The sequence below is a fragment of the Diplotaxodon limnothrissa genome, linkage group LG3 (assembly GCF_057381915.1).
Source record: "Diplotaxodon limnothrissa isolate DT_005_m linkage group LG3, D_limnothrissa_male_GT1.1, whole genome shotgun sequence".
NCBI classification, from domain to species: Eukaryota; Metazoa; Chordata; class Actinopteri; order Cichliformes; family Cichlidae; genus Diplotaxodon; species Diplotaxodon limnothrissa.
The window spans coordinates 22,496,553-22,510,184 of NC_140598.1; the positions used below are offsets into that span (position 1 = coordinate 22,496,553).

The window sequence follows — 13,632 nt, forward strand, 5'->3', positions numbered from 1 at the left end:
GTTTTCACACAGCTAGTTGCATGAAGGGCAGGAAGAGGAGGAAATATCAATCTTTATGTCTGAGAATCCCTGCTACTTCAGAGGCAGAACAAAGGTGACAAACTCTTTCATTATTAATTTGTTTGTAACAGTGTGAATTGGGTTTGATATTTGAATCAGTTTAGTAATTTTAAACACAGCTTTGTATATTTATTGAAAATATACATAAATGCAGTTAGAGTTTACATTTAAACTGCTTTGGTTTGATTCTTTTCAACATAAAGATTCAAATCTATAACAGGTTAAATTAAAATGCAGAACTGATTCTTTATACTTTGCTTCCAAGCAGCAAGACTTTAAGATGGTCTTGAGCAGAAGTTCTCCAGGCTTTCTTAAGGTCTTTTTTTTCCATTGGCTGCTTTTTCACCCATTGTCAGTCCAGTTCCTTAACATTTTCAGCATAGACCGCATTTACCGATGGGGACATAAAGAACTTCCATCTTTGGGCACATTTTAAGGCTCAACAAATGTTGCTGACCTCTATAATTAGAACAAGAGTCTAATGAACCCAGTTTGAGGTTAGGATAGGGGAGCATACGAGACGTGTACCCTGTAACTCAGACTATTTCAGGAACAGCAGGTCCGGGGGAGGTTGAGGTCAGGAGACCTCCAGCAAGAGAAGGGTCTTCAGCATACTCATATATGATATCAAAGGTGAAGCAACAGCAGGTATAAATGTAAATGTGGAGTGGATGTGTCTTTGTCACATGGGAACAATAAGACCCACTCATGAATAAATATCTCAAACCATCGAACTATCCTTTTGATTGCCTCCTTCCACAACTACATCACCGTCATTATAGAACGAACCAATTTTAAAACTGTATCTTTAGGCACTTTGTTACCAGCAGCCTGCTGCAAAAACACACCATTAGTTCCCATTTTTGTGGCTCAATCTATGAAAATTATCTGATATAATACAGTTTGACAGGAATCAAGTATTTTTGCACCAACAAGGTGATTCCCAAATAACTATTACCTGAAAATTTTGATTTAAGAAAATCAGAAAACTGGCTGGACAAAGAAGTGGCAGGTCTAAAAAACAACAAAAAACTGTGTGCTGCAGATAAACAGTATCTGAAAATCAAATCATTGAGAAAGATGAAAAAATTAAACACTTCATTTTTCAGCATGACAACGATCCCAAACACACTGTTAATGCAATAGGATTAGAATAGCTGTTTTTTTGAGAATCTTTTTGAGCAGATTTCTTTGCTTTTTTAAATTTCTTATTTAACCAGACTAGGTAGCCGCGATGTCTGACGTACCTTATGAGAATAATTGGGACAACACTGCCCTCTGGACCAAAGGTATCTGTTTGAGCTTGAGTAAGCAACTTATTTGATTTTAGGATTTTAAGATCTACTTGTGAAGCAGTAACTATGTCTGCCTCTGTCTGTCAGATTCTCCACCGCACTTCGTCTCACCGATGTCCAGGTTCAAACGCTGGTTATTTCCTGGTCTGACTGCTGTGATCCTGTTGATTCTGATCATAGTGCTTGGAGTTACCAGTGAGTATAAAACAGACACATAAACAGAGATTTCTTTATGACTAATTTTACTCCGCTGACCTTTTTGTGATTATGCTGATATGCTTTGTAAGGCTGTCACTTTTATTACATTACAGGCTATGCTCACTGTTTTAGTTACTATAACACAAGCTTAGCTAAATATTATTTTTATTTGCTGTCGTTTTGTGTTCAGATACAAAGACATCAAAATATCTGTGGTCTGTGGATCAGAGAGTTTCCAACATGAGTGACATCATCCAGTCATTTAACACCTCACTGCATCAAGCTCAAGGTAAAATGCCTGTTAGTCAATGTCTTTGTCACACATAGTATTAGAAAACTAAATGTGGTTAGTTCATATGTAAAGACTTTATAAGTCAGACTTTCCAAGTTAACAGATTTGCGGATTTGCAGTGTAACCCACAACATCCAGAATTTTATGGCTCCCTAAAGACAAGACCTGCTCCAGGTCTTTCCAGTCATTTGGGATAACTGGGTCTGACCAGCAGCATTCATCTAATCCAAGTCACTAGAACGTAGTCATCACTTTACAGTGCTGCTTTTCTCTCTGAGAGTCTAAGACATAAGATCAGAATATATGACAACAAAGTTAATTACTGACCCTTAGCCTACGGCGCTCAAACACCATATGCACTTATGAGCCACCTTGAACATGATGTTTGTGATGCCTGGTACAGAAGTGAAATAACAAAATACCAGTCTGGTTCAAATCAGACTGGGTAGTGCTTGCAATCTACAGGTGTCTACTATGTCACCCACATGAGCTTTTAAAGGCACCACGGCGATTTATGTAGTCCCCAACAAGGACTGTAGGATTCGATCAAAAATTAACCAAGAAGATTTGGTGTTCTCAACTGCTGCACAAGTGCGCACATTCAAAAGGATTACCCTCTGTGAGCTAAATGTTCATAGAGGTGACTTTCACTTTCTGGGATTGTGATTCCACAATCCTTCCTTTAGAGAGAAGTGAGGCCAAGGTCTAGTGATGGTGAGATGAAGCCTCGTGATGAACTGAAGCTTTCCATCCAACAGGTCGACTGTCCAATATGGTTCCAAGTATTGTGATGATTCATTTGCTCTACTGCGCCATCAAGTGGACGATTCAAGTGAAACAGGCTCTGTGATTATAATGATGTGATGTGTAAACCTCTAAACTAAATAAATAAATTGTTTTCATAGTTATTTACCCCAAATATTGTCTCAGTCTGATACAAAAGAGAAAGTGGAAACTATCAGGACAGAATTTTAACTGTGTAATCATGCTTATATCTACATCTGGATAATGACACAAACTAGTGTGTGGCGCTTCACTTTTTAATAAACTAAAAGACAGAAATCAGATTAATAATCAAAACTCCCCCGAGATTACCCGACACATGCTTCGAAGCTTCGGCACACAGGCCACATCACTACCAATGTCACTCCACCTTCTTAACAAGGTCAGGGGCCCGTTCTTCGTACCTCGCTAAGTAAGTTAGCCGGATTTGACTGTTGACGATTTCGCGTGATCCTGGATCGTTCGGTTCTTCGAAGCCCATCCGGGACTTGCTGTCATAGCAACAGAGCCGTAAGCGTAAACCTGCTCGGGAGCAGGTTTACTTTATGTAAACAGGATTAGATCGCGGCCACACAGGTATGTCCGCTTCATTTATACGAAAGCAACAGCGATATTCCACCACTGTTGTACCATAAATAAATAACATCAATGTAACTGAAGATAATGCAGCACTTGATCCTTTTATTGATGTCACACAGATACATACAGGTCATTTCCTAAAAAAGGGAAATGTACTATTAACATTCTATTACATGTATGTGATTATTACAGATGTAATTCAGATTTCAGAGTAGTAATTGCAATTTACTTCGTGTAATCAAGATGGGAGACCACGGCTATAAAAGCGAAGGTGGATTTGGGAAGCCTGTTGCAGCCATGTCCTGTCCGTATACGCGAGCCACCCATTGCGGAAGGTGCAAGATTGATAAGGAGAGTCTTCAGAATTCAGCATATATTGCGGGACAGACAGGATCCTTTAGCTCAGCGCGACAGTGTGCTCATAGAGAGATATCGATTTTCCCGTGAGGGTATTATTCACTTAACCAACTTGTTGATGAGGGGGTGCAGGACCACCACCTGTCTTTTTTTGCGCTGCCCCTTTTCTTGGTTGCTGTTATAAACAAACAAACAGATTATTTCAGGGTCTCTGTCCAAGAGACGAAAAGCAATATAAGTGATAAATATTACCATTCTGTAGAATATTCTTATATTTCACTTTTACTTGTTCCCATGTTCTAGTGGGTCCTGTTGTGGCTCTAATGTGAAAGGGGATATAATATAACATAATGTAATATAATATAATGTAATATAATATTGGATAATATAGTGTGATATGATAAATCTACCCTACCACCTACTGGTGTTGGCCAGAGGGGCCGATGGCGCGATATGGCAGCCTGGCTTCTGTCCCAGGGCAGCTGTGACAGCTACCAGTGTGTGAATGTGAGAGTGACTGAATAGTGGCATTGTAAAACGCTTTGGGTGCCTTGAAGAGCGCTATATAGATCCACTCCATTATTATTGTTATTATTAAATTACTTACGAGTTTAATTTGTCAGCAACTTTCTGCCAGCCCTCTCTCCTTGCTTTTGCAGCCTTTGCAGTGTTCCCTTGCGTTTTAATTAAACTCTGAAACTCCTAAAATCCCTCACTCAAGAGTTCTTGCTCTGCTGCCGAAGAATACCGAGCGCGCTCCTTCGACATTTTCGCCGACCAATCAAAGGGTTGCCGATCAATGTTTCTACTATCGATGCGTAGCCCCTGTTGGGCCACCCAGTGATCTCACATTACTTCATCCAGCTATACTAATCGTCAACAACAGGTGTGTTCGGGGAACCGGAATAGCGAGCTCAGAGTTAGCGCGATGATTTGATCTTGGATGTGTCATTTGATCTTGGATGTAGTAAGCGACGTACGAAGAACGGGCCCCAGGTTTCTTCCTTACGACTGTAGTGATGTTCCAGATACAAAAAAGTCTGTAATTCTGAGGGTCAGCAGGCCAATTGGTCTTCGCTAAGGCAAACCCCATCGAGGTCTAACCCCCCAAAGCTACCAGTTCCCTTGAGGCCCCGGTTAGCCAGTGCTGTCTCAGTACTAGGTGCTTTTAAATAGCTGCCTTTCACCTATTCCATTTCATATTAAGACAATTTGGTTTTCCCATAGCCCTTCTGTTCCTTAACAACATCTTATCTGAAGGATTTTTGAGATATTCTAAATTAATCAGTGAACTAGCCACAGTGTCAAATATGCTAACATGCTAAATCTTTTTCTTTCTAGAAACAGCTAAACAAGTTCAGCAGCTACAGTTTACTGTTGAGAACAACAAGGACCGGCTTACCTCAGGTCTGTTTGCCCCGCTGTAGATTTTACTGCTGGTGATGACTCTAAACATCATGTTTAACTTCTGTTTGTGCTGTGTGATCAGTGTCGGAGGCCATGAAGCAGCTGGCACTCATCGACACACTCACCAAGAATATTGCAGCCATCAAATGTTCCCTTGAACACATCATCAATAACAGTGCGTTTACCATATTTTACCATTTTACACATCTGCAGACTGAATTTCACATCCGTGGTAACTGTTTCTCTCTGTCAGGTTCAACTACAGGTGGTTGTTGTCCTGTGGGTTGGACTGTGTTTGAGTCCAACTGTTACTTCTTCAGCAGTGATTCTCGGTCCTGGAACGAGTCCAGAGACTGGTGTGAAACACAACAAGCCCACCTGGTCATTCTGCGCAACGACAAGGAGTGGGTAAGACCTGCCCACACCCGTCACATAATCTACTATGAAACACTTTTTGCAATATTGTGCAATATTGTATTGTACCACAAGATGGAGTAGTGAGTCAATGTAATTTTTATTTAAACAGCTTAGTCATTAAATACAAATTCTTATTTGCAAACATATTGTGGGAAAAGGCCTCCTGTTGAATATTTATCTCTGTCTTAGCAGAGACAAATATTCAAAAGAGCAGGAACACATCTCACAACAAATTGAGACACACACACACAAACAATAATTTTTTGTTTGTTTGTTTTTTTCCAAATGCCGTCATTGTTTCTTTATCCAGGACTTTGTGACCCGTAATACAATCCCTCAATTGTACTGGATCGGTTTGTCTGACTCCAGAACTGGGAGGTGGGAGTGGGTGAACCAGACACCATACAGGATTGAGCGCAGGTCTGTTTCAGTAACAAAAAATATAAATTCTCTGTTATTTTCTCCTGTCATGCTGCATTAACTGTGTACGGCCACTTAATATCAATTAACTCGAGACACAAGGATGAAAATGACTATTTCTTGCATTTATAAAATATTCTCTAACCTGCAATTTAAAACTCAAGGTCCAATTAAAAATCTGAAAACTTTCTGTTACATTTTCTCCTGTTTACCTGTGTTCCCCTTGATGAATGTGCATTTTCAGGCGATGGGGACCTGGGCAGCCTGACAGCTGGACTGGGCACGGTCTTGGAGGGGATGAAGACTGTGCTCACCTTCACAGTGATGGACGCCTGAATGACCACCACTGCTCCGCCAGGTTCCGCTTCATCTGTCAGAAACACAGCCTGAACATTTGAACAAATTCGTTTGCCTGGCTCCGCTCACAAACTGCTCTCCAACTACTGTTGATTACAAAGAAAATTTCTCTTTAAGATATAAGACAGAAAAATCTTATCTTATTAAGTAGAATTCATCTAATGTGGACTTCCTGTTCCATAGTGGGGCGCTGCTGAGCTTGACCAGAATGAATGGGACTCTAAGGAGTCCATGATTTACAGGTTGTGTTTTTGTTGTAGTAAAATACCTTTCTGTGAGTATTAGGGACATCACACCACCAGGTCCAGTTTATCCCAGATCACGAAGCCTAACCCTTTGTGCTCTTTAGCTTCACCTACCACCATTCAAACTGAACAGGCTTACTGTGTGCATGTTTTAGATAGTACACAAGAGTCACTGTGATGTCACACATTGATTATAGACTCACTATGTTGGGTTTTCGGTGCCAGAAACAATAAGCAGACTGGGTGAAGTGTTAAGTTATCAGTTGTCTGCATCTCACACAACTGAAACATAAAAATTGTACTACAGTTGTACAAACAATGCTACAATGTAAACCTAAATAAAAAGTATCCTTCCATCCATCCATTCTCTTCCACTTGTTCTTGTCGGGGTCGTGGGGTGGCTGGAGCCTAGCACAGGGCGAGAGGCCGGGTACACCCTGGACAGGTCACCAGTCCATCGCAGGCCTAATACAAAGAGACAGACAACAATTCACACTCATATTCACACTTAAGGGAAATTTAGGATCACTGATTAACATAACCCCACTAACTGCATGTCTTTGGACTGTTGGTGGAAGCAGGAGTACCTGGAGGGGTGATCAATAATTGAGCTCTGTGGAACTCCACAACCTGTGAGAGAACACTCTGTGATGTCCCGGCGTTTTCGGTGGAAGAAACACATCACGATGAACACAATCAATTTACTAGATCTTCCTTGCGAGGATGATTCAGACTTGCATCAAGAAATTCTGTTTTTTCTTTAGGATTTCTCGAGTTTTGGCTTCTGATTTCATTTTGTTGATTTCTTTTGTTGGGTTTCTGATGTTCTTAGGTTAACTCAGTCTTTTTTTTGTCCATTGCCTTTGACCTCTTGTCTCTGGTCACTTCCTTTTTCAACGTTATTCTCTGATGCGTCTTGTTCTAGATGCACTTTGCTTTTTGTTTCGCTCTTTGCAATTATATGCCCTGCTCTCATTGTCTCAACCTTTGATTGCTCTTGCATGTGCTCTGTCCCCTCCACCATCTGATTCCTCACGTAAACTTTAGTTTACTTAAAGAAAAAAAAACTTGCCTTCTTTGTTTTTGTAAAATTGTTTGTCAATATTTTTTTCAGCTTGCATGCTTTTTATGTTGGATGACCCGAGTCTCCTGACAACTTTTAGTTTACATTTTCAATTGAAATAAAGTTGCTTTTACACCCAGAGTACTTCCTCTGTTTGGGTCATCTCTCCTGAATTATACTGAAACTTTCAGTGACTCCGATACAGTGAAGCTTTTAGTTCACTTGTCCCAATAATATTTTATTCATTTATTGGTTTCACAAGGCAAAACATATCTACTTACAGTGAGCATATGATAAATCTGATGTAGTCCATGCAATGACACAACCAATCCTAACAGCTGCAGGTGTCTAAAAGGGAGTTTTTCCTTCCCACTGTCACCAAGTGCTTGCTCAAATGAGGTCGTCTGATTTTGGGGGTTTTCTCTATATTATTGTAGTGTCCTTATGATATAAAGTGCTTTGAGGTTGTTGTTTATTTTTCCAGTAATTTAAAATAGGCACACCAAGCTCAGCAAATGGAAGTTCCTATCTATATCAGATATTATGGTGTCATCATTTTGCATAGCAACAGCATAGTAATGGCTGAAATTTTGTACTGCTGTTTTGCAGTCATGCACTTATAAAACTTCATAAAAGCATCATCTCATAGTTCTACCCACAAGTTACAGCCACAAAATGTTGAATTAACACTTTCATGCATGAATTATGAAAACCTCAATCAGGATCTTTTTTTCTTAGGTATTTTATTCATCTTTAGGCATGAAAAGATGAATAAAATACTTCAGAAAAAATCATGGGTGAGGGTTAAATAACAAAAATTACAATGAAACACACCATACATTAAGTGACACGTCAGTGTCCAATATAGTGGTTTATGTGCTAGTAGACCATCAACACTGACACAAATACAAGAAAACAGCCTTTGAATAGCTGCCCACTGTAGTGACCACTATGTGTGAAAGGGTTAAATATGATACAAAATGACCCCATTACACTGCCTGGCAAACACCTAGCAACAAGCTAAAATGGATCAGTCTCAGCATTTATTTATCTACAACACCTTATAAAAACGTGTCTTTGAAATTTTAAAGCAAACAGTACTTCAACATGGGCATGTCCCAGGGAAGCAAAAATATTAAAACCTGTTATTAAATCTTTCGTTTTTGATCCCAACCTTTTCCAAGGCTATTTGGTGGGAAAAGGTTTGCAAATTCACCACATCTGTCATGCCAGATGTTTAATTACCTCTTGTTTATCACAACTGTAACTCCAAAAAGCGGGGAAAGGGAAATGTGCATATCAGTGTGACTATCAATGTTTTGTACATTAGTTATTAGCCCTGATAGAACAGGATTTTCCCTGTAAAGGGTGATTTTTAAAAAGTGCACAATCAGAGTTCACTCTGAGATGAAGGCATTTGTCAGGCTGCTGAGTCAGCTGACAGTTTCCTACCAGCATAGATGGATTATCTATGAGCAACACTTTTGTTTGACTTTTGAAAAAAATACATTTTTGTTTTATATATGTAGACATTGAATAAGAAACTGCTTCAATGGACTGCTTCATCGTTAATGGTCGCAGGGACATAAGAACTGCGTATTTAAAAAAGCAACCAAATCTGAAGGAAAGCTTAAAGATTTTTGTGACTTTTTAAGTTTAAAAACCGAACCTTTCTCTGCAGATTAAACTTACATTGCAAAAGAAAAAGTTACTCAAGCATGTTAGCGTCATTAATCAAGACTACCAACACTATAAATTAATCTGTGTATGAGCAGATACGGCTGCCTCCAAACACAAACTTTCATAACCCTTCGATGTGAATTAGTGCAAAAAAAAAAAAGACAATCTGCTCTACAATTGTCAGTTTTAGTCTTATGATTTCATGAATGCAACAAAACCTGGTATCACTGTATTGAACATGCAAAGTTAGAGTGTTTATAATCATCATAATGATCATAAATACAGTAAAAGATTTTAATTATTTTAGTTATTTTTTTGTGTGTGAAAGATTTAGGGGTGTTTGTGAACTTTAGTGTTCTGTTTTTTTTAGGGAAGCTTCATTTTATAGCTGATTCAGAGCTGATTCAGAATGAACAGCATGTGCAACAGAGAGCTGATATTCATGACAGCATGGAGCCAGATTCACTTAAAATGATCATAAATATACTAAAAAACTGTAATTGTGTACAGCTATACAGATGCTGGTTTGTGAGATACAAATCTCACAGTGATGTTAACAAGCTCTTGTTTTTTCGTTTACTTATATTTCACACTGTGGGCCGTGTTACCTTCAGTTTAAAGCTCACTATATGATTTTGTGACTCCATACAGATTTATTTGGTCAAAAATGTCTGATAAAAGTAGCCGACCCCTTCACACTTTGTGCTCAATGATGCTCCTGAAAGCCAGCATTAGCTCTGTGTTTGATGTGACTGACGAGAGCAATTTTTTTGTGTGAAAGGTAGAGCAGTGTGTGTGAACTTTAGTGTTCTGGTTGATTTAGGGAAGTAAAACTGACAATAGATTCCCTTTCTGGAAAACCCCCAAAAATGTCTTACAAGTTGATTCACAGGAAAAAATAGCATGTGCAGCAGAGAGCTGATGTTATTGGTGGCACGGAGCCAGATTCACTTAAAAAAAAGATAACTGGGCATTCAAACTCAGTTCTGTATTTCATGGGTGGGACAGAGGAGACCATATATATTTTACCATCAGGGGAAACAGACGGCATATTCTTCTTCTCTGGTCAATCTACAGAAAAAAGAGGTGAGAAACCCCTTCTATTTCTTATAATGTCCAAATTTTACCCTCACAGTATGACTATTTTCTATCCTTAAAGTAAAGGACAGAAAATATTAATATTTTTAACACACATTGTGTTAGAATTTGATTCTTTTTAGTTTTTTGTCTTTTCCCATGCAATTTTGTTTCTTCGTAACTACATAATTATGAGATAAAATTTGTAAAATTTGCAAGGCTGCAATAAACACATTTAAATTCTCTTCAGAAGTTGATTCTGTTCATCTGGATGTAACGTTTTCAGTGGGAGAAACGTTTTGTCACTCATCCAAGTGACTGATCAGTGGTTGTTGATCAATGGTCATGACAATTTGCATAATTATGATTAAGCAACTGACCTCCCAGCCCATTGTTCCTTCAGTGGTGCTGGTTTTAGTCATTATGCAAACGTCTATAAGAAAGTAAGTAAAATGTATTTACATAGCACTTTTTAAAACAGGAAGTTATTTCAAAGTGCTTCACATGGTAATAAAAGCATATCAAACGAAACAATAAAACACTATAAAGAGGGTATAATAGCATAGCCAATAAAACAGTATACTACACATGAATATTACCTAAATGCCTGTCTAAACAGATGTGTTTTTAGCTGTTTTTTTTTTAAAAGAAGCTACAGAGTTGATGGTGCGTAGGTAAAGGGGAGGTAAACTGTTCCACAATATTGGAGCCAAGGTTTTAAAATCGCGATCCCTCTTGGTTTTCAAACGGGTCCATGGAATGGTTGGAAGACCCTTATCAGTGGATCTAAGGATTTGGTTTGGAGAGTATGGTTGGAGAAGCTCAGTGACATAAGTGGGGGCCTCACCAAGTAGGGACATGAATGTAAGAGTAAGGATTTTAAACTGATATCTATACTCAACCGGAAGCCAGTGCAAGCCTTAGACCAGGGGTGGGCAATCTCAGTCCACGAGGGCCGGTGTCCCTGCAGGTTTTAGATGTGTCCTCGAACCAACACAGCTGATTGAAATGGCTAAATCAGCTTCTCAACAGGTCCTGAAGTTCTCTAGAGGCCTGGTAACGAACTAATCATGTGATTCAGGTGTGTTGACCCAAGGTGAGATCTAAAACCTGCAGGGACACCGGCCCTCGTGGACTGAGATTGCCCACCCCTGCCTTAGACAGACAAGAAAAGACTGTGTTACAGTATGAGAGGAGATGAGGACATGGACAAGCATCTCTAAGCATCTCCAATGAAGTAGGTAGGACATCAACTGGACTCACTGAGGGTTTCATTTGGGTCAGTATTTCTGATAGATCTTCTAGAGAAACTGGGTGAAAGGTTGGGGAAACCTGCAGTCAGCTGAGACAGAAGTCACTTGGATGAGTGACGAAACATTTATGCACTGAAAACGTCCAGATGAACAGAATCAACCTTTGGAGATTAACTTAAACTGGATGATTGAGCATGCATCAAGACATTAAAACCCACTTCAGCTCACTCCATGCTAACATCGACCAGGAATTTCCAAAAGGGACTGAACTTCGCAAGCACGAGTTGGCCACTTTGAAAAGCAGATACAGTTTTTCCAAAAATTTACGAAGCGGTCAGAGACCATAACGCTCGCATCCTATCAGCTGGCTTGGAACATTGCACGGGCTAAAAAGCCATACAATGAAGGGGAGTTCGTTAAATATGCCTCAGTGACGTTTTTGAAATCTTGTCTCCTGAAAACGACAAATTAAAACGCATGGTATCAGACGTCCAACTGTCCCGCCACACTGTTGAACACAGAATATCGGACATTAACACGGCTATTGAATCACAGTTGCACTCTGACCTTCAAGCATGTGAGTATTTTAGTGTCGCATTGGATGAGAGTTGTGATATACAAGACAAGCCTCAGTTGGCAATATTTGCACGGTCTGTGTCAAACGATTGTGTGATCAAAGAAGAACTCCTGGATATTGTGCCATTAAAAGACAGAACCCGTGGCATAGATGTGAAAGAAACCATGATGGCTGCATTTGAAAAAGCAGATCTGCCCATAACAAAATTAACTGCAATAGCCACGGATGGAGCACCAGCCATGATGGGATCTGTGAACGGGCTTGTGGGGCTGTGCAAAGCTGACCAAACTATTCCTGACTTTTGGAATTTCCACTGCATCATCCACATGGAGCAACTCGTGTCTCAATCATTGTATTGTCATGAAGCCTGTGATGGAAATCGTCAATTATATCTGCACATATGCGCTTAACCACAGGCAATTCAAGAATCTCATCGCTGAGCTGGACCAAGGGCTTCCAGGTGACCTGCCGCTGCACTGCACTGTGAGGTGGCTGTCAAAAGGCCAGGTACTCTCTCGCTTCTTTGAGCTTTTGGATGCCGTGAAACTGTTTATGGAAAAGAAGGACAAGGACTATCCCGAGCTCTCGGACCTCAAGTGGATTATGGATCTGGCCTTTTTGGTCGACATGCTGTGTCACTTGGACAGACTGAACCTGACCCTGCAGGATAAGTTAAAAATGCTGCCTGACCTGGTGCAAAGTGTGTTTGCGTTTGTCAACAAACTGAAGCTGTTCAAGACACATATTCAAAAGGGAGATTTAACGCATTTTCCCACTCTGCTAAAAGCCAGCGGGCAAGTCGCCAGCGCTGCCCTGAGTAAGCAAAGAGCCAGATATGCAGCGCTGATTGAAAATTTGCACGAAAGCTTCGTGACCTGGTTCCATGATCTACAACTGAAAAGGCCACAGGTTGAACTGAGAGTTTGTGTGTGTGAGACAAGTGCACACAATGTTCATTGTTGAAAATGACTGGCCTGTGGTTTTAGTACTGTAGGAGTCCATTTCTGTCATTATCATGTTGGTGTGTGTGTGTGTGTGTGTGTGTGTGTGTGTGTGTGTGTGTGTGTGTGTGTGTGTGTGAGAGAGAGAGAGAGAGGCAGGAAAGGATGGGTGATGTTCATGTGTGCCCATGCGTATGATGTGGCTCTTTGCGGTAACACAGTAAAAAAAAAAAGTGGCTCTTGGTCTCTGACTGGTTGGCCACCCCTGTTCTAAAGGCTCAATCTGTTTTGTTCTATAGCTGACTCTTCTTGGAAGCAGTATCATAGTCGTAATAACAAATGTATATAATACAGATGGTAATGTAGTTGATGCAACAGATAACTTCATACCATATTTAATGAAGTCATCCTGACTTTTATCTTCCACACCCTCAAAGTGGATTCAACCCTGACTCGTGTTTTTTTAACCACCTTTTTCCTTTTTTTTCTTCCTTTTTTAAATTATATTTTCATATTATCATAATTAAAACTGAGCATGTTGCTGATAAAAAGCAGCTGAATGTGGAAGTTGTTGGTTACTTACTCACTCAGTGTTATCATGGTTTTATTATCCAGTAAAAACAGCAAGCAG

At 39.9% G+C, this 13,632-nt stretch overlaps 1 protein-coding gene across 1 annotated transcript; it reads left to right on the forward strand.

Moving 5' to 3' along the window:
• Positions 1-32: 32 nt before the first annotated feature.
• LOC146634957 (C-type lectin domain family 10 member A-like) lies at positions 33-6,243 on the forward strand. Its single transcript, XM_085344138.1, has 9 exons — positions 33-94; positions 1,281-1,349; positions 1,443-1,550; positions 1,744-1,842; positions 4,906-4,971; positions 5,054-5,146; positions 5,225-5,379; positions 5,699-5,808; positions 6,053-6,243. Exons 2-9 carry the CDS (start codon positions 1,295-1,297, stop codon positions 6,204-6,206), a joined length of 840 nt encoding a protein of 279 aa, XP_085200264.1. The 5' UTR covers positions 33-94; positions 1,281-1,294; the 3' UTR covers positions 6,207-6,243.
• The last annotated feature ends 7,389 nt before the right edge of the window (positions 6,244-13,632 follow it).

Bases quoted from the DNA above. Each gene is read 5' to 3' on its own strand.
- LOC146634957 (XM_085344138.1), top strand. From the start codon at position 1,295: ATGTCTGACGTACCTTATGAGAATAATTGGGACAACACTGCCCTCTGG. The intron at 1,350-1,442 runs GTATCTGTTTGA...TCTGTCTGTCAG, and splicing joins CACTGCCCTCTGGACCAAAG to ATTCTCCACCGCACTTCGTC. The intron at 1,551-1,743 runs GTGAGTATAAAA...TTTTGTGTTCAG, and splicing joins CATAGTGCTTGGAGTTACCA to ATACAAAGACATCAAAATAT.